The sequence below is a fragment of the Bos grunniens genome, chromosome 29 (assembly GCF_055505025.1).
Source record: "Bos grunniens cultivar Pamir isolate PY7600 chromosome 29, Bosgru_T2T1.0, whole genome shotgun sequence".
Classification (NCBI taxonomy): Eukaryota; Metazoa; Chordata; class Mammalia; order Artiodactyla; family Bovidae; genus Bos; species Bos grunniens.
The window spans coordinates 46,452,375-46,477,397 of NC_141193.1; the positions used below are offsets into that span (position 1 = coordinate 46,452,375).

General features: G+C 41.3%; 1 protein-coding gene across 7 annotated transcripts in view; it reads left to right on the forward strand.

The window, feature by feature from the left end:
- LOC147342613 (tripartite motif-containing protein 64-like) overlaps positions 1–20,901 on the forward strand; it is a 39,837-nt gene extending 18,936 nt beyond the window's left edge. The window contains exons 3-9 of one of the 7 annotated variants that reach the window (XR_015157364.1): positions 12,621–13,035; positions 13,530–13,625; positions 14,292–14,522; positions 15,262–15,284; positions 18,479–19,351; positions 19,510–19,607; positions 20,190–20,298. Coding sequence is in view for 6 of the 7 variants with exons in the window: in XM_086383036.1 (XP_086239162.1) it covers positions 12,621–13,035; positions 13,530–13,625; positions 14,292–14,522; positions 15,262–15,284; positions 19,510–19,607; positions 20,190–20,689 (1,363 nt within the window). In the remaining variant the exon portion in view is untranslated. The other 6 variants (XM_086383037.1, XM_086383036.1, XM_086383041.1 and 3 more) reach the window with 6 other exon arrangements.
- The last annotated feature ends 4,122 nt before the right edge of the window (positions 20,902–25,023 follow it).

A 25,023-nucleotide genomic window follows, 5' to 3' on the forward strand; every position in this document is an offset into this window, starting at 1 on the left:
GATCCCTGTCTCCTGTACAGTGTCACGAACCTCATTCCATAGTTCACGAGGCACTCTATCTATCAGATCTAGGCCCTTAAATCTATTTCTCACTTCCACTGTATAATCATAAGGGATTTGATTTAGGTTATACCTGAATGGTCTAGTGGTTTTCCCTACTTTCTTCAATTTAAGTCTGAATTTGGCAATACGGAATTCATGATCTGAGCCACAGTCAGCTCCTGGTCTTGTTTTTGCTGACTGTATAGAGCTTCTCCATCTTTGGCTGCAAAGAATATAATCAATCTGATTTCGGTGTTGACCATCTGGTGATGTCCATGTGTAGAGTCTTCTCTTGTGTTGTTGGAAGAGGGTGTTTGTTATGACCAGTGCATTTTCTTGGCAAAACTCTGTTAGTCTTTACCCTGCTTTATTGCGTATTCCAAGGCCAAATTTGCCTGTTACTCCAGGTGTTTCTTGACTTCCTACTTTTACATTCCAGTCCCCTATAATGAAAAGGACACCTAATTGTCTTTGACATAATAGTCACTTTATGTACATAGAGTGACTCTATTATGTCAAAGACAATTGCCACGTTAAAATTGAGTTTTACTGGATTCTTCTTTTGTTTTCACAGTGCTAAGTTTCCTAAAATAACAAAATCACCAATTCCAATCACAGGCTGTTTGACAATGTGAGAAGTTGAAGGTGTAGACATGAATTCCAAAAGATCTAACTAGTTTGCCGTGGGAAGGACCAAGGGGAAAGCTGTCTAGAAAACATCACTGGGTGCAGAATGAAGTGGGTTCCCGGGACTGAGGTCCAGGTGTGTGTCTGGTTTCTTGGATAAGAAAGTTGGCACACAGTCATTCAGTTACTTAAAGTGTCAAGGATGGCATTCTTCATATTCTTTGCACCATCCTTCGCGTTTTCTCCTTACACAGAGAAACTTCTGGGCAGGATTGGTGTGTTCCTTGATATTGAAGGTAGGGGTTTCACTTTCTTCAGTGTTGCCAAGGGTCCCCTTATACTCAGCTTAGTTATCCAATTTCTGTGTCGGGTCTTATTTTTAAACTGGACACAGACTTTGAGGAATATAACAGGGAACAACACAATTAAAAGCCGTGCTACTAAATAAATCTCTTTCTGTACATCATTTTCTTGAGAAATCCTATGTGAAATACTCTAGAATGTTATTGCTGGCTTGTTTTTGTGAATATAAGATTTCGCTAGGCAGCACAGTACAGTGCAGTTAGAGAAGGTGCTGGTCCTTCCCTGGCTGGAGTGGTCTCAGACTCCTCTGATCCTGTGTCCTATCCCATCCCTTGAATCAGGAGTGCAGGGAGCGGGCACAGAGAATGGAATCACAGGACCAGAGGTTCAGCAGGCTTGCACAGTGAGGCATAGCCAGAAATTAGGTAGAATATCAACTGGAATGTGGGGGAAATACTGGAAGCAGGTTTAGCAAAGGAGTCAGAGCCCTGGGTGTGGTGTGTGTGGCAGGGAGGGCAATGATTCCAATCAGTCTTTCCCGGTATTCCTGGTCTCACCAGATACACACACACACACACATACACACACATACACACAGATCACACTTGTGGATTCCTCTCCTGTTTGCACCATAATCATGGAACCATGTGGTCCGTGAATCTGCAGAGTTTATGCTTCTTAGACCAAGGGAGCCACAGAAAATTTTTGTGACCTATCTGGTGGCCGGACCTCTCAGCCTTGTCATCTGCCATTTATCCAGTATCTAAGTACCCCACAGCCCAAACCTGAAGTCAGAGTACCTGAGATTTGTTGAAAAGCTGCTAGGAGGATGAATAGAGGTATCATGGCTGTCAGCAGCATTTGCAGATACTATGTAAATTATCAACTAAAAAGGATGTTAATCTGTACTGTTCTACTATTATTATTTAGGTCTTGTAGAATAAAGTTGGGCTTCCCAGATAGCTCAGTTGGTAAAGAATCCACCAGCAGTGCAAGAGACCCCGGTTCAATTCCTGGGTCAGGAAGATTGGCTGGAGAAGGGATAGGCTACCCAGGGCTTCCCTTGTGGCTCAGCTGGTAAAGTTAACCATTTTTTCTAGATACATAATGAATGTTAACACTTTAGCTTTTACTTGGCATAAAAATTTTACTCCTTCAAGGTGGATTTGAATTTACCTATGAGAAAATTGACATTTGGTTGCTAACACGAGTTTATTTATGGATCCAGTGTGAGGGTTGTTGTTTAAAGACAGAAATAACAAAAATATATCACTGTATATATAAATATATATCACTGTGTTTATTTGTTATATTTTAAAACACAAATCATTTTATTTCATTTACCTTTCTATTTTCTTCAGAAAAATATGTAGCTACATGTTTAAGTCCATCTATGGAAAGACATTGATGACTCAGGGTTAAGTGTCATGTAGCTCCCGGGCAGGTGAAGATCAAGTTCAACAGGAAGGTAGGCACCGTTCCTGGTCCCCCAATCAGGTACCTGAGAGACCCTGGTTCCGACAATTCCAGCTCTAGGCTGTGGTAATGGAATTTCACATCTCCTGGAGCAAAGCATGGAGAGGCCCACTTCTCTGAAGCCCCCTGGACAGAACACAGAAACAAGTAGGAGGAGCCAGAGGACTGGGGACCCAGCTCTTTCAGCTGCAGAGTCTCAGACACCTGCTTCCAGAGTCTGGTGGTAGGAGAGACCTCTCTTTTCCCAAGGACTGGATCTCAAGAGGGTCTGAGGAAAAGCCTTCTGCTCCATTAGCTCTGGAAAATCCCCAGGAGTAACCAAGGCCCAGGAACCAAGAGGAAGTTTAGGGATTAAAAATTGTGGTTCTCCAGGAGCTCACAAATATCTCCAGAGTGGAGAAAACCCTGTGGTACTGAGGAATCCTGGCAGCTTCCAAAGGGACTAGACCCAGGAGGGAGGTGATCTCCTACCTGCCCAAGGCCAATCTGCCCCCAGTGGTGCGGGGTCCCAGTAGACTCAGCCCTGGACTCAAGGGGTCGCTGCCCACTGTGACCTTCCTTCAGGGCAGGAAGGGACCTTGCAGACCTTTGAGAGGGCAACACTGGGCTCTGTGTTCTCGTCCCTGCCTCTGTAGGCACTGAAACTCTGACAGTCCAATGTGGTTTTGTCCAGAGAAGGAGCTTTTCCCTGAAGCCCAGACCGGCTCGTGTACCTGGCACATCTGGGAAAGCAGGGGTGAGGCTCTGCTCAGCCCAGAGTCCCCCTTGGAGGATGTGCAGGAGGGGGCGAGGGAGGGGGGCTGCAGGGGTCCTGGAGCTGCTTTTTACACTCAGGCTGCACCACTCACCTCCAGGGCCTGCATCCCCAGGGGAACCAGGGAGCTCCACTCCTAGAGAGAGGGGGCAGAATAACTAGGAAGGGCTCTAGGACTGAGAGTTCAAGAACTCCTGCCCTTCATTGAAAGAGAAGCTGTAGACAAGGAAAGGGGAGACTGAGAATCCTGAGAGGTGAGTACCTGACCCCTGTTTTCCTCCTGCTGCTGCCCTGCACCTGAGTGAAGGGGTCAGAAATGCAAGCTGGGCAGGTTCTGAGACGGAAGATCTAATGACATGGAGCAGCTGGGTCTCTCAGCCAAAGAGGCAGAAATATCTCTGGGGCTGAGTTTCTAGATCCTTGGCTTCAGTTCCATTTCTAGGGGAAAAGGACGAAGCTCTCTGGCAGTGTGAGCAGTGCCTCGCACTCTTCTTCTTGAGTTTTTTCAATCAAAAGATATGTTTAGATTTGCCAGGAGGAAAGAAATACACTTAAAATTTTGTGAGTGTGAATGAACTGTGAGCCAGTCACTTTAGAAACACTAAATCTAATCTTAGATCTTAAACTACTGGAGTTTTATTTCCAGTTCATGAATGGATAGGTGAGGTAATAAATATAGATTCATCATTTTAACCAATGCCATCTTCTTCCATTAGAAAATTCAGAATTTAAGCCTATATTCATTTAGTATTTATATTTTTTAAAAAAGAAGCTTTTTATTTTGTACTGTAGTACCAGTCCATCCTAAGGGAGATCAGTCCTGGGTGTTCATTGGAAGGACTGATGTTGAAGCTGAAACTCCAATACTCTGGCCACCTGATCCAAAGAGTTGACTCATTTGAAAAGACCCTGGTACTGGGAAAGATTGAGGCCAGGAGGAGAAGGGGACAACAGAGGATGAGATGGTTGGATGGCATCACCGACTCAATGGACATGGGTTTGAGTGAACTCCGGGAGTTGACGATGGACAGGGAGGCTTGGCATGCTAGGGTTCATGGGGTCTCAAAGAGTCGGACACGACTGAGCGACTGAACTGAACTGAACAGCCAACTTATAATTTTGGAGTAAATGTACAATGTAGTAAACAATGTACAATGGTTCCTTGATGGTCTGGTGGTTAAGAATCCCCCTGCCAATGCAGGGGACACGGTTCCATTCCTGCTCTGGGAATATCCCACATGCCTCGGAGCAACTAAGCTCATGCGCCATAACTACTGAGCCAGCACTCCAGAGCCTGTGCACTGAAATAAGAGGAGTCACTGTAGTGAGAAGCCCAAGCACCACAACAAAGAGTAGCCCCCATTCACTGCAACTAGAGAAAGCAGGTTCACAGCCAGGAAGCCAAAATAAATAAACCTTTAGGAAAAAAAAAAAAAAATGCTGTAATAGTTTCAGGTGAAAAATAAAAGGACTCAGCCATGCATATGTATGCATCCATTCTCCTCCAAACCTCCCTCCCACTCAGTCAGCCACATAACAATTGAGCAGAGTTCCATGTGCTATGTAGTAGGTGCCCAACCTGTATATTTATAAAGAATAAAGTATTTCACTAAGGCATCAAGGAGTAAGATGAACCCTCAAAACTACTCTTTTCATATATAGGAGCACAATTTCATGTGGTAAAGAAAGTGAAAAAGTGAAAGTGAAGTTGCTCAGTCGTGTCTGACTCTTTGCGACCTCATGGGCAGTAGCCTGCACCAGGCTCCTCCATCCATGGGATTTTCTAGGCAAGAGTACTGGAGTGGGTTGCCATTTCCTTCTCCAGGGAATCTTCCCCACCTAGGGATCAAACCCAGGTCTCCTGCATTGTAGACAGACGCTTTACCATCTGAGCCACCGGGGAAGTCCAACTGCCTGCCAATGCAGGATACCCCAGGTTTGATCCCTGGGCTGGGAAGATCCCTTGAAGGAGGAAATGGCAACCTACTGTACTCTTGCCTGGAGAATCCCATGGACAGAAGAGCCAGACAGGCTACAGTCCATGGGGTCATAAAGACTCAGATATGACTCAGCATGCACGCTTGCACTTGTGTGATACTAATCGATTGTCCGTGAGAACCAAAAATATTTAGAAAAGTTTAATGAGATGGCAGTAGCTTTAAACACATTTTAAAATAAACTAAAATTATAAAAGCAGTCCCATAATGGTACATGAATTCCCAAATAGTTTAGTAATCTCTGCACTAAGATACTCACCCAGATCATAGAGAAATGCATAGCATAGTACAAATAAATGAAATGTATGGCAAAAAGCATGATTCCCTTACAACAAGGAGCATGAGGAATGGGTTGGAACAGAAATCAGAGAAATTTAAATGTGGCCAAGAAACTTACTGCCACTGAGTCACAGGAGGCTGGTTTTAAGGAAAAGCTAATGCACAGAGTTGAACAAGACCAAAGCAACTTAGCAGCAGCTGCAGCAATGCAGATCAAAGAGTTTTAAATTTTTAATTTCTAATGACTGAGATAAGAAAATCTCATTGACAGCTAAAAGTAAGAAAATACATATAGAATTGTTACTGCCCACATGCCCATCTCCATTTCGAAAATAAGTAAGGGCCAACTCCTCACTTCAGAGAGAAGGGAGAAAGATGTCAGAAGCTTGACAATGTTGCTAAAGGAAACTTCTCTACATCCAGTCAATCATATCTTCCCCTCCGCAGTTCACTGCAGGAGTCCTGAGGGACAAGATCACTCACAGAGAAACGGGGAGTCACAGACTCCTGGGAGCTCCATCACATCTGTGGCGGGCAGAGAATCCAATGGACGGAAGAGCCTGGTGGACTTCAGTCCAGACACGGCTGAAGCGACTGAGCACACACACACATTTACTGAATACAAGTTAAATAACCGTGGTGACAAAGTACAGCCTTGCCATACTCCTTTCCCAATTTGGAACTAGTCTGCTGTTCCATGTCTGGTTCTAACTCTTCCTTCTTGATGCACACAGCAGGTGTCTCAGGAGACAAGTAAGGTGGTCTCGTACTCCAAGCTCATTAAGAATTGTCCACGACTTGTTGTGATCCACACAGTCAAAGCTTTAGTGTAGTCAGTGAAGCACAAGTGGATGTTTTTCTAGAATTCCTTTGCTTTCTCCATGATCCAACAAATGTTGGCAATTGGAAATTGGGTTCCTCTGCCTCTTTGAAATCTAGCTTGTACATCTGGAAGTTTTTGGTCCATGTACTGCTGAAGTCTAACATGAAGGATTTTGAGCATAAACTTGCTAGGATGTAAAATGAGGGCAATTATAGGGTAGTTGAACATTCTTTACCATTGCCCTTCACTGGAATGAAAAGTGACCTTTTCCAGTCCTGTAGCCACTACTGAGCTTTCCAAATTTGATGAAATATGGAATGCAACAGTTTAATGACATCATCCTTTAGGAATTAAATAGCTCAGCTGGAATTCCATCACCTCCCCTAGCTTTGTTTGTTGTAATACTTTCTTTTTTTTTTTTTTCCGTGGACTTCTGGTAGCGGCGGATCTCGCGCAGAGCTACCGTGCCGGGGCGGTAGCGGTGCGGCTTCTTCACGCCGCCGGTGGCCGGCGCGCTCTTGCGGGCCGCCTTAGTGGCCAGCTGCTTGCGCGGCGCCTTGCCACCGGTGGACTTCCGAGCAGTCTGCTTAGTACGAGCCATCACAAGTGAGTGATCAGAAACCAAAGGTCTGTAATACTTTCTAAGACCAACTTTACTTCATATTCCATGATCTTTGGCTCTAGGTTAGTGACCTCAGCATCATGGCTATCCAGGTCATTAAGAACCTTCTTGAATAGTTCTTCTCTGTATTCTTGCCATGTCTTCTTAATCCCTTCTGTTTCTGTTCAGTCCTTAATGTTTCTGTTGTTTATCATTCCTACCCTTGCATGAAACAGTCCTTGATATCTCCAATTTTTTGAAGAGATCTCAAGTCTTTCCATTCCCTTGTTTACCTCTATTTTTTGCATTGTTCATTTAAGAAGGCCGCCTTATTTCTCCTTGCTAGTCTTGGAACTCTGTGTTCAGTTGAACATATCTTTCCTTTTCACTCTTGCTTTGATTTTTCTTCTTTCCTCAGCTATTTGTTAAACCTCCTCAGACAACCACTTTGCTTTCTTGCATTTACTTTTTCTTCGGGATGGTTTTGGTCACTGTCTCCTGTACTATGTTACTAACTTTCCTCCATAGTTCTTCAGGCATTCTGTCTGTCAAATCTAATACATTGAGTCTATTTATGACTTTCAGTGTATGATCATAAGGGATTTGATTTAGCTCATATCTGAAGGTCCTAGAGGTTTTCCCTACTTTCTTCAATTTAAGGCTGAATTTTGCAATAAGAACTCACAATGTGAGCCATAGTCAACTCCACATCTTGTTTTTACTGACTGTATAGAGATTCTCCACCTTTGGCTACAAAATAATAATAATAATAATAATAATCAATCTGATTTTGGTATTGATCAAAATGCACTCTATGTATGGTGATGTCCATGCATAGAGTCATCTCTTGGGCTTTTGGCAAGGGTGTTTGCTATGACCAGTTTAGTCTCTTGACAAAACTCTGTTAGCCTTTGCCCTGCTTCATTTCATACTTCAAGGCCAAACTTGACTGATAGTCCAGGTTTCTCTTGACTTCATACGTTTGCAATCCAATATATTATGATTAAAAAGACATCTTTCTTTTAACATTAGTTCTAGAAGGTGCTGTAGGTCTTCATAGAATTGGTCAACTTCAGTTTTTTCCACATCAGTGGTTGGAGCACAGACTTGGATTTCTGTAGTGCTGAATCATTTGCCTTGGAAACAAACTGAAATCATTTTGTCATTTTTGTGATTGCACCCAAGTACTAAAGGAACTTAGGAGCCTCTTGATGAAAGTGAAAGAGGAGAGTGAAAAAGCTGGCTTAAAACTCAACATGCAAAATACTAAGATCATGGCATCTGGTCCCATCACTTAATGGCAGATAGATGGGGGAACAATGGAAACAGTGAGAGACTATTTTGCAGGGCTCCAAAATCACTGCAGATGGTGACTGCAGCCATGAAATTAAAGACGCTTGCTCCTTGGAAGAAGTTATGACCAACCTAGACAGCATATTGGAGAAGGCAATGGCACCCCACTCCAGTATTCTTGCCTGGAAAATCCCATGGGTGGAGGAGCCTGGTAGGTTGCAGTCCATGGGGTCGCTAAGAGTCGGACATGACTGAGCGACTTCACTTTCACTTTTCACTTTGATGCATTGGAGAAGGAAATGGCAACCCACTCCAGTATTCTTGCCTGGAGAATCCCAGGGACAGGGGAGCCTGGTGGGCTGCCATCTATGGGGTCGCACAGAGTCAGACACGACTGAAGTGACTTAGCAGTAGCAGTAGCAGACAGGGGAACACATGTATACCTGTGGCGGATTCATTTTGATATTTGGCAAAACTAATACAATTATGTAAAGTTTAAAAATAAAATAAAATTAAAAAAAAAAAAAGCAGAGACATTACTTTGCTGACAAAATCTGTCTAGTCAAAGCTATGGTTTTTTCAGTAGTCAGGTATCGATGTGAGAGTTGGACCATAAAGAAAGCTAAGTGCCAAAGAATTGATGCTTTTGAACTATGGTGTTGCAGAAGATTTTTGAGAGCCCCTTGGACTGCAAGGAGATCCAACCAGTCCATCCTAAAGAATATCAGTCCTGAATATTCATTGGAAGGACTGACGCTGAAACTGAAACTCCAATACTTTGGCCACCTGATGCAAAGAAATGACTCATTGGAAAAGACCCTGATGCTGGGAAAGATTGAAGGCAAGAAGAGAAGGGGAGGACAGAGGATGAGCTGTTTGGATGGCATCACTGACTCGATGGACATGAGTTTGAGCAAGTTCCCAGAGTTGGTATGGACAGGGAATCATGGCATGCGACAGTTCATGGGGTGGACTAACAAAGAGTTAGACATAACTGAGCCACTGAACTGAACTGAACTGCATTTCAGACTCTTGTTGACCATGAGAGCTACTCCATTTCTTCTAAGGGATTCTTGCCCAAAGTAATAGATATATTGGTCATCTGAAATTAGAACTATGATGCAGTTCATTAAATGGAGATATTCACATCTGGGGAGTTTATTTATTGTCCAAACAGCAACTTCATGGATTACAACTATAAATTCAAAATGTGACTTTTTAGCAGAGACTGGATTGTGACAATTGGATTAAGTAGGTTTCAAAGGACTTCAATCATTGGCATCTGAAAGTGTTTTCAACCCTGGGAAAATCTAATCATATGCACCTATACCTTTTCACAGAGCTGATAACACTATCACTTGGAAGAGATGGGCGTGGTCTTCAAAGACTATATATAGCATCCTTGAAGATCCACACTCACTTTTCTCCAGAGTCCAGAGCTGTCTAGACTGGAGTTGGCTGCGTTGTGGAGACTTCGGGAAGTTTCTGCCAGGCAGAGGTGAACACCTAAAGCTGAACTGAATCGTGCAGAGTTACTTACAGCATAGGAGTAGAACATTTCATCAACTGTACCCAGTGGTGAGTTCTAATCAAAGTAAATGAAATTCAGCTATGTTCACTTAGGAATGAAACTCTAATGGTGATTATGGACAGAAATGGAATTTTTTTTACTATCAATAATATCTGTATGTATGCAATGCATCAAGCATTTATTCCCTCTGGGATTTGCAAACAAGTAATGTCTTTTATCTATACTATGCCAAGTAATTTCCTTATAAAATGTGGGTAAAAATAGAAAATTAATGAATATTGTTTAGACGATTAAAAGAGTTAATCCATATAAAAGGAGTTAATCTAATGGCAAGCTGATTCTTTATCACAGAGCCAAAGTGGAAGCCCATTTAGTTCTTCTATTATTTTAATGCTATCATGATTCCCAGTGTCATTAGCATAAAAATGATTTTATTCGTAAAGAATTCTTGGTCAGTTTCTAGCCCACTCTACACATGGCTTCTTTATACTTTCTCCCTGTTCATCAGCTATCTCCTCATTTGATGCACATATTTATAAATACATAAGTATTTATAAAACACATAATACTCCTAAAATGTTCAACATAATGAATACATTTCATAGTCTTTAAAGGATGAATATGAGTTAAATGGTTAAATTAATCAGAAAACCTTCTTGAAATGGTCACAGTTGCTATCATTTTAAAGACATCACTTTGCAGTCCATAAGTGAAAAGTGTTCAAAATAGATCCAATCAACCAGTAGGGACTCCAAAGAAGTGGAATGGGCAGAGGGAAACATCAAAAAACAAAAAATCTGATGTTGCTTCTATTAACCAGATATTTGGAATTTCCAGTGTAGAGCGGAAATCCTTGTGTATATTCAAACTTATTTCTATGGTTTTAGTAAACAATGTATAGTCAAATTGGAACCTCCCTGGTGATTCAGATGGTAAAGTGTCTGCCTGCAATTTGGGAGACCCGGGTTCAATCCCTGGGTTGGGAAGATCTCCTGGAGAAGGAAATGGCAACCCATTCCAGTATTCTTGGCCTGGAAAATCCCGTGGATGGAGGAGCCTGGTAGGCTACAGTCCATGGGGTAGCATAGAGTTGAACACAACTAAGCGATTTCACTTTCACTTTGCTGCAGTTCAGTTCAGTTGCCGAGTCAGTCCTGTCTGACTCTTTGTGACCCCATGAATCGCAGCACGCCAGGCCTCCCTGTCCATCACCAACTCCCGGAGTTCACTCAGACTCACGTCCATCGAGTCAGTGATGTCATCCAGCCATCTCATCCTCTGTCATCCCCTTCTCTTCTTGCCCCCAATCTCTCCCAGCATCAGAGTCTTTTCTAATGAGTCAACTCTTCGCATGAGGTGGCCAAAGTACTGGAGTTTCAGCTTTAGCATCATTCCTTCCAAAGAAACCCCAGGGCTGATCTCCTTCAGAATGGACTGGTTGGATCTCCTTACAGTCCAAGGGACTCTCAAGTCTTCTCCAACACCACAGTTCAAAAGCATTAATTCTTCAGCGCTCAGCTTTCTTCACAGTCCAACTCTCGCATCCATACATGACCACAGGAAAAACCACAGCCTTGACTAGACGGACCTTTGTTGGCAAAGTAATGTCTCTGCTTTTGAATATGCTATCTAGGTTGGTCATAACTTTCCTTCCAAGGAGTAAGCATCTTTTAATTTCATGGTTGCAGTCACCATCTGCAGTGATTTTGGAGCCCCCAAAAACAAAGTCTGACACTGTTTCCCCATCACTTTCTTTACTAAACAATTGATTCTTTTTTTACAGATTATTGTTATAGTGGGAACATTCACCAGTTCAAAATACGACATACTCTGATTATCTGAAATGACTCCAGGAAAAATTGTCTTCCTGAACTAGCAATGACATATTTATTTTTTCTTTTTGTCTTAAAAGGAATAGTTTTGTTAGTTTAAGTTATAAGTAAACACTGACCAGTTTACAGCTTCAGAATGTCAAAGTTAAAAAAAACATTAATTATATTAAGTTTAAATTATTCATAAACAATTTTATTTGGCTTTAGAAAAGCATATATGTCACTTCAAAGGCAGAAGGCATAGAGAACATTAGCAAAGAGACAAAGTGTGGGTTTTAAGTAGGGGAAAATGGAGAGAGAGAGACAGATTGAGATTATATATATGCTTTTGTACAAATCAGCTGACAAAAATTACTCTGGAGTCATCCTAATATTTATCTTCAGGTTAACTTTAAACAAAAAAAAAAAAGAAAATAGTTGCAAGTGACTCTCTTATCTAATTGCATCCTTTTTATTATAGCAGGAATACAACCTGTCTGTAGTCACCATTTCCAGGTTTGTACTGTGTTTCTGCTTAGTCATTCAGTCATGTCCAACTCTTTGCAACCCCATGGACTGTAGCCCACCAGGCTCCACTGCCCACAGGAATTCCTAAGCAAGAGTACTAGGACCAGTTGCCATTTCCTTCTCCAGGGCATCTTTCCAACCCAGGCCTCCAACCCACATTTCCCATTTCTCCTAAATTGTAGGCAGATTCTTTACCCACTGAGCCATTGGGGAAGTCCAGGTGCAATATTGGTAAAGAACCCACCTGGCAATCCAGGACACTTAAGAGACATGGGTTCAATCCATGGTAGCAAACATCCCCTGGAGGTGGGCACAGCAACCTACTCCAGTATTTTTACCTTGAGAATCCCATGAACAGAGCCTGGTGGGTTACAGTCCATAAGGTCACAAAGAGTTGGACATGACTGAGCGACTCAGCATGCAGGTTGGGGTTTAGCAAATACGGAAATTAGACAGAGTTCAAGACAGGACTGTGCCAAAGGCTTTATTTTCCCTGATCAGGGCAGAAGAAAGACTTCCTCTCTTATCATTTCTATTTCTATCTTTAATTTTCAGAAACATGGATTCAGACACACTGCAGGTCTTCCAGAGTGAACTCACCTGCTCCATCTGCATGAACTGCTTCCTGGACCCCATCACCATAGACTGTGGGCACAGCTTCTGCCGTCCCTGTCTGAGCCTTTGCTGGGAAGAAGGCCAGACTCCAAGGAGGTGTCCGGAGTGCAGGGGAATAGCAGAGAGGCCCGATTTCAAAACCAATATTGTGCTCAAGAGGCTGGCTTCCCTTGCCAGACAGGCCAGAGCTGACCACGACCACAGCTCTGAGGAGCAGATCTGTGTGACACACCAGGAAGCCAAAGGCTTCTTCTGTGAGGCTGACCAGACCCTGCTCTGTGGGCCCTGCTCTGAACGCCCCGAGCACACAGCTCACAGCCACAGTCCGATACACAGGGCTGCTGAGGAGTCCCGGGTAGGTGATGCCTCTAGAGCAGTTCGGGATCTAGAGACTCCTAAGTCAGAGAGGAAGACGAGGATGCTGTGATGGTGATGGGGGTGGAGATAGTGGAGGTGGGATTTCTGAATGTGGATCCTCACATATAATGTGTCCTCTCAGTGTTGTTGCCCAATTGTCCACACGTGTGGAAATGCAGCATCCCGGGGCGGGTGGTGCCAGGGACACAGGCTTCTGATGGGAACTTGAGGCTTTCCTAATCAAGCTATATAAATACGTGAGTCTCAGTTTCTTAGGGACTGGATTTCATGATCTGTAACATTTCCCCAGTTGTGTGGCATACACTTTTGTCACCATCATCTTGGTGTTAGATGCAGATTAATGTGGGAAAATCTGACCACAGCATTCTAACTCAAGGTTTCTGTGTAACCAACAGCTGCCTTTGTTCAGGAATAAGGGGATGAAATTTACAGTGTCATCTTCTGTGTCTAAATCCCCTGGGTATTTTGCAGGAGAAACTTCTAAAGAGAATGGGCTCTTTATGGAAAATCAGAGAAGAAATGCAAATCCTTCTGAACCAGGAAGCTAAAAAAACTTGGTCATTTAAGGTAAGAATAAAAACGCTCCTATTTATTTCTATAGATAGTGATATAATTCTAGCTTTTAGGTCTATTTACATTTCCATTAAAGGATATTGATCTCTTCCCTTGAAAAGGCGTGATTTCAAACGACCTATCAGTGGTCACAATTGAAACGGGCCAATACAGGCTAGTTCAAGGAATGCTAGTACATGGGAAAACCTTGGCATGAAAAGTGTTCCTAGGCAAAATTTTGAGGATTTGATTAAAATTCAGAAATGAAGTATAAGACAACACTGTCCTAAATGTTACTCTGTAGTAGAGGAGAAGAATATAGAGGTACCTAGAGGGAAAAGAGAACATCTTGTAAAACTATACAAAATGGGGTTTACCACATTAAAGAATATTTAGAAAAATCAGGGCAAGGAACAAGAGAAAAACATGATCCAAATTAAAGAGGAAATAATTGATAGAGTAATAACCTTGAAGAATCCTTCTAAGGGGAGAGCTTGGGACCCCTCAGATGGCTTGAATCAAACAGGGCCAGAGACTAGGAACTCAGAGAAACCTTGGACAGGAAAATACTTGAGGCCGACAGTTTGTCTAGAACATTCTTGATGACATCAAGGAAATAATATTGGAAGTTTTCTTTTGAATGTGAGCATAAGCAATACTTTGAATCCACTATCCCCACAGGACTACGTGGCCTTAAGGAAGGAGATGATTACAGCTGAATATCAGAGGATGCTTCTGTTTCTCCGGGAGGAGGAGCAACTGCATCTGGAGGCCCTGGAGCGAGAAGCCAAGGAGATGTGTGAACAACTCGAGGAGAGTGTGTTCAGAATGACTCAGTACAGAGCAAGTCTGAAAGAAATGTACAGAGAGCTGACTGGGATGTGCTGCAAGCCGGACAGGGAGCTGCTCCAGGTGAGAAAGGAGGGTTAGTCCTCAGAGAGAGAAACACTCTTTTAGACGAGTTGCTGTGACACTGGAATGTTCACTGTTTAAACCGATACTCTCAGCTGAGGGATGGTGCTCCTTGACCCCCATTATTGTATTAGTCCAGTCCCCTAGTTCAAAATATTCTGGTAATCTTTGAAAGATTTTTGTCCATGTCTTAGCTAAAATAGGACTATATTTTTTCAGTGTGATCAGGAGTACTATCCAGACAGATGATCTAAAATCAGCAAAATTCTGTGACCAGCAGAAAGTTAAATTTCTTGGAGTAAATCTCAGTATGTGTTCCCCTAAAGCTTTGTCACTCCCTGTTATCCCAAATTTTCCAGAGACACTGAAGTTCCACCTGTTCTCTAGGCAAGGTTGTTACAACCAGTCATCAATTTCACTCTAAGTTAAATACGGTTCGCTGTTTTTCCTATTGCTTTGTTAAATGGGGAGCTCTGTCCTTGAGAACAGCACTGGCAGCGGGCGATACTGGAATCCTAGATGTTGCTGCATCATTACGCAGACTCTTCTGTCCTCCTTCCTTTCATAATGTGCCCTGAGGAAGCCTCCCATGTTTTAGCTTAGGCTATGTTACTAGGATGCCTTCTGAGTATTCCTTAGAAGATAATGTAAAAAACAATAACACTTAATAAAGAATAGAGAAGAAGATGCAAAACGACAAAAGTCTCATGATTAACATGATCTTTGTTTTTCTTTGCAGGTCTTGGCAAATGTATTGGAAATGTGAGTATACACTAAAGTTCTTTTTCTGGAAAACTTGTTATCTTTCTGATGAAGTAGACGCAGGGTACCATGGGAGATTGTTTTCAAGTCCTCCTCAGTATTTAAACTCCAGGATGCAGGATTCCTTATACAAAATGCCTTAGTATTTGCAGTTAACTTACAAGCATATTGCCATACACTTTGTCATCTCTAGATGACTTATAACAACTAACACATAAAATGTAAATTAAACGCATTGTAAATAGTTCCCTAGTATGTGGCATTTTCAAGTTTTACTTTCTGGAATTTTTTTTCTGAATATTTTCCATTCAGAACCAGGAGTAAGGATGGGGGAAATGGATAGGCTGGGAATCTGGGGTTGACATATATACACTGCTGTTTTTAAAATATATTTAAAATAGTTGGTCCAAGAAGTACCTCCCATGAAATAAATAAATGTGTAAATAAACAAGTACATAAACAAATAACTGAGAATTTATCAATTGAATCCACGTGTACATCCATAGGTGCAGCACCCTCATATACAGATGACCAATATTGTCTTTATGGCTATTTTCTATTTTATTTCAAAAGAATTTCAATCCTTGGCCTCAAAAGTTTCCTTCTCATTTGGCTGAAATCCAATATACCTGAAAACATTCTGACATTCTGGGCTTTATTTTACCCACTCACCGCATCCTCTCCAACCTCACCACGTTAAGCTTAGTGAAGGGATTTTCTAAGATATCACAGAGGAAGCACCTATGCTAATGAGTTGGAAAGTGGAAAAGGCCTGAAAGAGGCAAATTCCCTAAGAATGAGAACAGAACTGTCCTTTTGTTTTGAGGAGTAGCAGTGACTCAGCTTGTTCCATCATTGCAAGGTCCCTAGTAGGCAGAACCTCAGAGGGAGTGGCTTTCTGCTGCCCACTGAGAAGGTAGACTTTTTGGACCAAAATAACCAGGTTGGAATTGGATCCCTTGCTGGGCTGACAAGAGCAAACAGGTCTGGCTTGATGGACTCTTCCTTGTAGACACTGAATGTATCCTTGATGACTACATACTGACTGAAGTCTCAAAGGCTTAGCCTGAACTTTCTGTCTGTAAAATGCCCAGTATCTTTGCATTACCCATATGGAACAGAGGAAGGGAATGAGGTTCAATGAGTTGAAAACTGGAATAATATCTGAAAACAATGGGGAAGTTGAGTGGATGTGACTGGTGATATAAGCAAGGTCTGATGCTGTAAAGAGCAATATTGCATAGGAACCTGGAATGTCAGGGTCCTGGAAGTGGTCAAACAAGAGATGGCAAGAGTGAATGTTGACATTTTAGGAATCCGTGAACTGAAATGGACTGAAATGGGTAAATTTAACTCAAATGACCATTATATCTACTACTGCGGGCAGGAATCCCTCAGAAGAAATGGAATGGCCATCATGGTCAACAAAAGAGTCCAAAATGCAGTACTTGGATGCAATCTCAAAAACGACAGAATGATCTCTGTTCATTTCCAAGACAAACCATTCAATATCACAGTAATCCAAGTCTATGCCCCAACCAGTAATGCTGAAGAAACTGAAGTTGAACGGTTCTATGAAGACCTACAAGACCTTTTAGAATTAACACCCAAAACAGATGTCCTTTTCATTATAGGGGACTGGAATGCAAAAGTAGGAAGAAAAGAAACACCTGGAGTAACAGGCAAATTTGGCCTTGGAATACGGAATGAAGCAGGCCAAAGACTAATAGAGTTTTGCCAAGAAAATGCACTGGTCATAACAAACACCCTCTTCCAACAACACAAGAGAAGACTCTATACATGGACATCACCAGATGGTCAACACCGAAATCAGATTGATTATATTCTTTGCAGCCAAAGATGGAGAAGCTCTATACAGTCAACAAAAACAAGACCAGGAGCTGACTGTGGCTCAGATCATGAACTCCTTATTGCCAAATTCAGACTGAAATTGAAGAAAGTAGGGAAAACCACTAGACCATTCAGGTATAACCTAAATCAAATCCCTTATGATTATACAGTGGAAGTGAGAAATAGATTTAAGGGCCTAGATCTGATAGATAGAGTGCCTGATGAACTATGGACCGAGGTTCATGACACTGTACAGGAGACAGGGATCAAGACCATCCCCATGGAAAAGAAATGCAAAAAAGCAAAATGGCTGTCTGGGGAGGCCTTACAAATAGCTGTGAAAAGAAGAGAAGTGAAAAGCAAAGGAGAAAAGGAAAGATATAAACATCTGAATGCAGACTTCCAAAGAATAGCAAGAAGAGATAAGAAAGCCTTCTTCAGCGATCAATGCAAAGAAATAGAGGAAAACAACAGAATGGGAAAGACTAAAGATCTCTTCAAGAAAATCAGAGCTACTAAAGGAACATTTCATGCAAAGATGAGCTCGATAAAGGATAGAAATGGTATGGACCTAACAGAAGCAGAAGATATTAAGAAGAGATGGCAAGAATATATAGAAGAACTGTACAAAAAAGATCTTCACGACCCAGATAATCATGATGGTGTGATCACTGACCTAGAGCCAGACATCCTGGAATGTGAAGTCAAGTGGGCCTTAGAAAGCATCACTACGAACAAAGCTAGTGGAAGTGATGGAATTCCAGTTGAGCTATTCCAAATCCTGAAAGATGATGCTGTGAAAGTGCTGCACTCAATATGCCAGCAAATTTGGAAAACTCAGCAGTGGCTACAGGACTGGAAAAGGTCAGTTTTCATTCCAATCCCAAAGAAAGGCAATGCCAAAGAGTGCTCAAACTAGCACACAATTGCACTCATCTCACACACTAGTAAAGTAATGCTCAAATTTCTCCAAGCCAGGCTTCAGCAATATGTGAACCGTGAACTTCCAGATGTTCAAGCTGGTTTTAGAAAAGGCAGAGGAACCAGAGATCAAATTGCCAGCATCTGCTGGATCATGGAAAAAGCAAGAGAGTTCCAAAAAAACATCTATTTCTGCTTTATTGGCTATGCCAAAGCCTTTGACTGTGTGGATCACAATAAACTGTGGAAAATTCTGAAAGAGGTGGGAATACCAGACCACTTGATCTGCCTCTTGAGAAATTTGTATGCAGGTCAGAAAGCAACAGTTAGAACTGGACATGGAACAACAGACAGGTTCCAAATAGGAAAAGGAGTTCATCAAGGCTGTATATTGTCACCCTGTTTATTTAACTTATATGCAGAGTACATCATGAGAAACACTGGACTGGAAGAAACACAAACTGGATCAAGATTGCCAGGAGAAATATCAATAACCTCAGATATGCAGATGACACCACCCTTATGGCAGAAAGTGAAGAGGAACTAAAAAGCCTCTTGATGAAAGTGAAAGTGGAGAGTGAAAAAGTGGGCTTAAAATTCAGAAAATGAAAGTCATGGCATCTAGTCCCACCACTTCATGGGAAATAAATGGGGAAACAGTGGAAACAGTGTCAGACTTTATTTGGGGGGGCTCCAAAATCACTACAGATGGTGACTGCAGCCATGAAATTAAAAGATGCTTACTCCTTTGAAGGAAAGTTTTGACCAACCTAGATAACATATTCAAAAGCAGAGACATTACTTTGCCAACAAAGGTTCATCTAGTCAAGGCTATGGTTTTTCCTGTGGTCATGTATGGATGTGAGGTTTGGACTGTGAAGAAGGCTGAGCGCCGAAGAATTGATGCTTTTGAACTGTGGTGTTGGAGAAGACTCTTGAGAGTCCCTTGGGACTGCAAGGAGATCCAACCAGTCCATTCTGAAGGATATCAGCCCTGGGATTTCTTTGGAAGGAATGATACTAAAGCTGAAACTCCAGGACTTTGGCCACCTCATGCGAAGAATTGACTCATTGGAAAAGACTCTGATGCTGGGAGGGATTGGGGGCAGGAGGAGAAGGGGACGACAGAGGATGAGATGGTTGGATGGCATCACTGACTCGATGGACGTGAGTCTCAATGAACTCCAGGAGATGGTGATGGACAAGGAGGCCTGGCGTGCTGAGATTCATAGGGTCGCAAAGAGTCAGACACGACTGAGCGACTGATCTGATCTGATATTTAGGAAAAGAATCTGGTAATGTTTTTATATTCCAAACTGTGTAGAATATATTGTATATGCAATTAACCAAAAATAGATTTCTAACAAAATGTCCTGGGTTAAAAACTTCTTTTTACATAATGGTCATATGATTAGCCTTTGGCCTTGACTTGTATCTATGTCATTTGTTACAGGATTGACTTGGCAGAGATGCAGAAGCCTCAGCCAGTGAACCCAGAGCTCACTTGCTTGCCTGTCACTGGAATCCTAGACATGCTGAACAACTTCAGAGGTAAGAGTCAGCCCTCTGGTGATCAGGACTCTGCTTCATTAGAGCTTCCTGGGAAGGAGCCTTCTTTTAATGTTATTTTATTTTTATCTGAAATTATGACACTATATGACTTTCCCAAGTTGTTGTATCTTTTCTGCCTGTATATTTGGATTGCAAATATCAAGCCTGTACTTTACAACCTACAGTTTAATGAAAATGCAAAGTCATATACATATATTTAGTTACATCTGACATAGAGCAAAAGAGAGCAATCACGTTGCTCATATGGTTATAAAGAAACAGAATATTCAGTTTTCAGAGTGATCATCAAGAGACTGAGATTAAATCAGACGTCATGCAGTTCATGATATATCTGTCTTTTTTTTTTTTTTTTTTTGATATGATTTAAGGTGTTTCTATATGCCATATATATAGTAGTAACTCTTCCTCTTCGGAGAAGGGCAGTCTGAACTCACTTTGTTTTGGGTTTTCTTGAAGGAGGGAAAATGAAAAAAAAATCTCAGTGGGTAGGGAACCTCTGCCTTCTGCCTCTCAGAGACATGGAAATCCCACTTGCTAACCTGATTTCTGCTCTTTCTGCAGTGGATAACATTCTGAGTCAGACAATGACCATTCACCACATGAGCCTTTCTGAGGATGGTGATGATGCAAGTGTGATGTTCAGAGATGAGCACCACGGCGCATCCAGACAGCCTCAGATTGTGGAGAGTGTCGTGTCCTGGGGAGCTCGGGCCTTCGCCTCTGGGAGGCATTACTGGGAGCTGGATGTGACTCACTCCTCCAGCTGGATTCTGGGCATCTGCAAAGATATCTTGATAACCAATACTAATATCAGTATTTATTCTGAAGAAGCATGTGTTTTGTTTTCCAAGAAGGTGAACAATCATTATAGTCTCTTCACCAACACCCCACCCTACATTCAGTATGTGAAAAGGCCTCTGGGTAGGATTGGGGTGTTTCTGGATTATGACAATGGAACTGTGAGCTTCTATGATGTTTGCAGAGGATCCCTCATATACAGTTTCCTTCCTTCCCCCTTTTCCTTCCCTCTGAAGCCTTTCCTTTGTCTTAGGTCTCCATGAATTGTCAAATTCTGTGACCATTATTTTTACTTCTCCTCTGAGGTGTTCTCCAAAACCTCATGTGAGACCACAGGATAATCCCTGACTATCTCTGAGCACACTGTAATTTAATGAAGCATAATGACTGCATGTTTATATAAAATGGTATGACCATGTTGAACGTATAAGTTTGTTAATTAAATTTTCTTCTAATAAAAATTTATTATGGAGTATTTCATTAAATATAATCAATTGTGTTTCTCTTTTAAATAATGGTTCTATTAACATAAAAGTTATATACCATAACGATTATGCCATTTAAAGTACATAATTCAGTGTTTTTTAGTAATATACAAAAATTTGTGAAACAAGAACTGTCTAATTTCAGAACATATACATCACTCCAAAAAGAAATCAATGCACATATTTACTCCCCATATCCCTTCCTGTGTCTTGTCACCCCCTTAATCCAGTTTTATTTTTCATGAATTTTTCTATTATATAGCTTCAATTAAATGGGTTCACACAATTTATGACTATTTATATCTGGTTACTTTCACTTATGCTTTCAAGGTTCATCTACATAGTAAGCAGTGTGCTTTAATTGCATAAATGAACCAGACGGGTGCAGGAATGAAGTGGTATACTTATTTATATCAAGTTAGTAAGTAAAAGGAATGGTGCTTAGTGTATAGTTCAAATCATGGTGGAACTTGTGATATCCACTCATCGGGGGCTTCTGGGGCTTTCCAAGGAATTATATAAATCTTTTGACCTAGAAACATCTTCTCTAGCATTCTTTCCAACAGAAATTATAACAAGCAAGGATACATGGGCCAAAGAATGTATTACATAGCATTTACAATGACTAAATCAGTAAACAGAAAATCAATCAAAATTTCTGATATGTGGGATATCATTGAACAAAATATGCTACACATTAAACTATATAAGTGACAATAGTTTGCACTTAGTCTGTGATCTCTTGTATATTTTTTAACTAGTTAATATTCTAAAGCAGTTGACTCCATATGACAGCAAAAAATACTGAAAAACAACTCACCATACTGAATGTTAGGAGGTTCGAAAGAGAAATCCACTGAAATCAGTCAAGTTCACAAACAGTAACATTAGTGGGCAAAATTTTAGTTTCTTTCTCTTGCATTCAGAAATGTGTATGATCAGACATGATCAATGTATTGAGTTCCAGACTATCTACCTAGTACACTTACTCAGTGTAGGTCTTCATAATAAACTTATAATGGAACAAGGAGGTATTTTTATATTTGGTAAATTCTTTGGCATATAAACTCACAATGACTTTGTGACATGCCAAATTGGCAGGGCTACATGACAGAGGGGAAGTGAAGGCCATAGCCAAGTTGAAACATGCCCACAGGGTCACCCGGTCTCTGATTATTCACACAAGCACTAAACTAATCCAAGGGCTATCGTGAAGGGAGTTTGCAGACACAAGTCTCTCAGCCTGATTCTAAACTAGAGAGCTTACACTAATTTATCTTCCTAGCTGCTGTCTGAGCAGCTGGCGTTTTTTAAGTATATTTTTAATTGGAGAATATATACATATACACACACACACACACACACACACATATATAAATATATATATATATGTATCCCCTCTCCCTTAAGCCTCATTCCCACCCGTCCCACAGCAGGGGCAGACGTTTCATTGAACATGCACTTACAGGCCTAATGTCATCCACTTCTGAGAACTCTGGGCTAACACCGTCATCAAACTCTACCACTGAGGAGATCCAGAGCACCCGTGTCTTCCAAAGAGGAAACTGTACACTTGTGTCTGGTGCCCTGATTTTTGTGACTGCTGCAATTTGTAAATACAGAAAAACGGAGAAATAATATAAAGTCACTTTTATGTCAGCATTCCTAAAAACACTTTATGACTAATTTGGAACACAAAATATTATTGTAGAAATTAACCTATACTGCCATACTTCACTTACCAAAGAACAGTGCTAGGGAAATTGGTTAAGAATTGAAAAATAATGACCTGGGGATGCTTATAACAATTGTGGGCCCCCCTAAGACAGTGGTTGTGCTTTTGCAATTCAAGATCATTTTCATTTTTAAAAAACTTTTTATTTTGCATTGGAGTATAGCCGATTAACAAACAATGTCATGATCATCTCCAGTGAACAGCAAAGGGACTCAGCCATACATATACATGTATCCATTGTCCCACAAACCCTCTTCCCATCCAGGTTGCCACATATCATTAAGCAGGGTTCCATGTGCTATATAGTAGGTCCTTGTTGATTATCCATTTTAAATACAGCAGTGTGTACCTTTCCATCCCAAATTCCCAGACTATCCCTCTTCCTCCCATTCTTCCCCCTGACATCCACAAGTTCATTCTCTAAGTCTATGAATCTTCAAGATCATTTTTAAATGCACATTCATAAACATTTAGGAGCATCGACGCCTTGCCTGCATGCATGTTCAGTCATTTCAGTTGAGTCCAGCTCTTTGTGACCCTATGGGCTGTAGCCCTCCAGACTCCTCAGTCCATGGAATTCTCCCCACAAGTATACTGGAGTGGGTTGCCATTTCCTTCTCCAGTGGATCTTCCCTACCTAGGTACCAAATCCATGTCTCCTGTGTCTCCTGCATTGCAGGTGGGTTCTTTACCACTGAGCCACCTGGGAAGCCATCAACTCCTTAAAATGTATATAAATAGTACAAGTGTCTTGAAAGAGTTAAAAGTAGGGTCCTGATTCCCACTCTTCCCAAAAATTCTGCATTCTCCAGCTTATTGTCCAATGGGAAATATATCAGGAAAGAAAAGTGAGGATATCATGTGTTATTGCTTCAAAATATGTCTTTGTCCTAATTTTCCCACTGTGGTCACTAATGTTTCTGTTTTGTTCCAGAGCAACCTTTTAATGTCATTGGCCTGAAGGTGTGTCTGAGCTGGGGCCTTCCTCTACTGTCCCACATGAGCTGGGTGGGGAGCACCAGGCAGAAACCCCTGTGCTGTTGTTGCTGGAGGGAGCTGGGGGGCTTGATCTGGAGTGTGGGGGTGAGGGGCAAGAGATATTTCCATTCTGGAGTGGTGACCACAGGAGTTCTTACATTACAGTGTTCCTTTAAAATGCAAAAATCAATCAATTGATAAAATAAAGCTCCTCCTCCACGACAGAACGTATTTAAACTAACCTCAAGAAATAGACTTCCAAGTTTTCCAAGACATTTAGCTAAACTCTCTAAGTGATAAAATAATCTTTCCAACTTTTTTGGTAAGTTAAAAATAAAAATGATTAATATTCAGAAAGTCACATATCAGTATATTTCAGGGTGGGTTTGTGAACTTTCACTTTCACTTTGTAGTACAGTCAGCGACTCTTGATGAGAGGATGTTTGCAGAGACATGTTTATGAAGATAAGCCAAGGTGTTAAAGCAATTTTATCTTGTTTCAGGGAATCTCATCATCTGTATTAATCCCATTGGAAGATTGATGAAATACAATCATTTGGAACAAATGGGTGGGGTTCAGAGATTCAGTACAAGGAGACTCCAGGACACAAAGTTTTCTCCAGTACTCAGAGGGTGTGTTTGGAGCTCACCTGGATCTTGAGACTTTGGAAAGCTATCACGACCACAATGGAACTCTTGATCCCTAAGCCAACTTTACGTTCTTCTCCAGGATGAACTGTTTCTACATCTCCTTAGGCAAGTACACAGTTCACCACAGAGCAGCTCCTGGGACTCTCTTGAGGAAGGGGGTGGGGGGACACAATTTACTAATTTTAACAGAAAATTGAGGTTGTTTCATTGAAGTAACTGTGTGTGACAACTTAGTAAAATTATTGTATCTCTATATTGTCTAAATGGCATACATGTTGGAATTAATTGTGACTAATTTTAGTTCTCTAATTTCATTCATCTCTTAGTTATTCCTATGCATTACAAGGACTCAGAAAGTGGTATAGATCCTAAAAATAATTTTTAGAGCTATTTATCTCCATGTGTAATACCTAAAATGGTCTATTTTAAAAATGGAGTGTGCCTGTATACACAGGAGAGATAATATTGTCCACTACTGTATTCTATTGAAGTAGGTAAGGAATGCAATAATTTGAGAAAAATATTATTTTAAAGTGAAGTAACTGTTTTCTCTTCAGAAATGTGAGTTTTTATGGCTGAAATTTTAAAGAAACTAAGAAATAATTTAGCAGGCAGAAAAGTGACACTTGGGACGTCTGAGGAATGTCTGTACTTAACTAGCACAGACACAAGGATCCGATATTTTAGCGAAGTCAGTTTTAAAGAGTATGATTTGGTTTTTGCTGCTGATTATCACCATTACATGCAA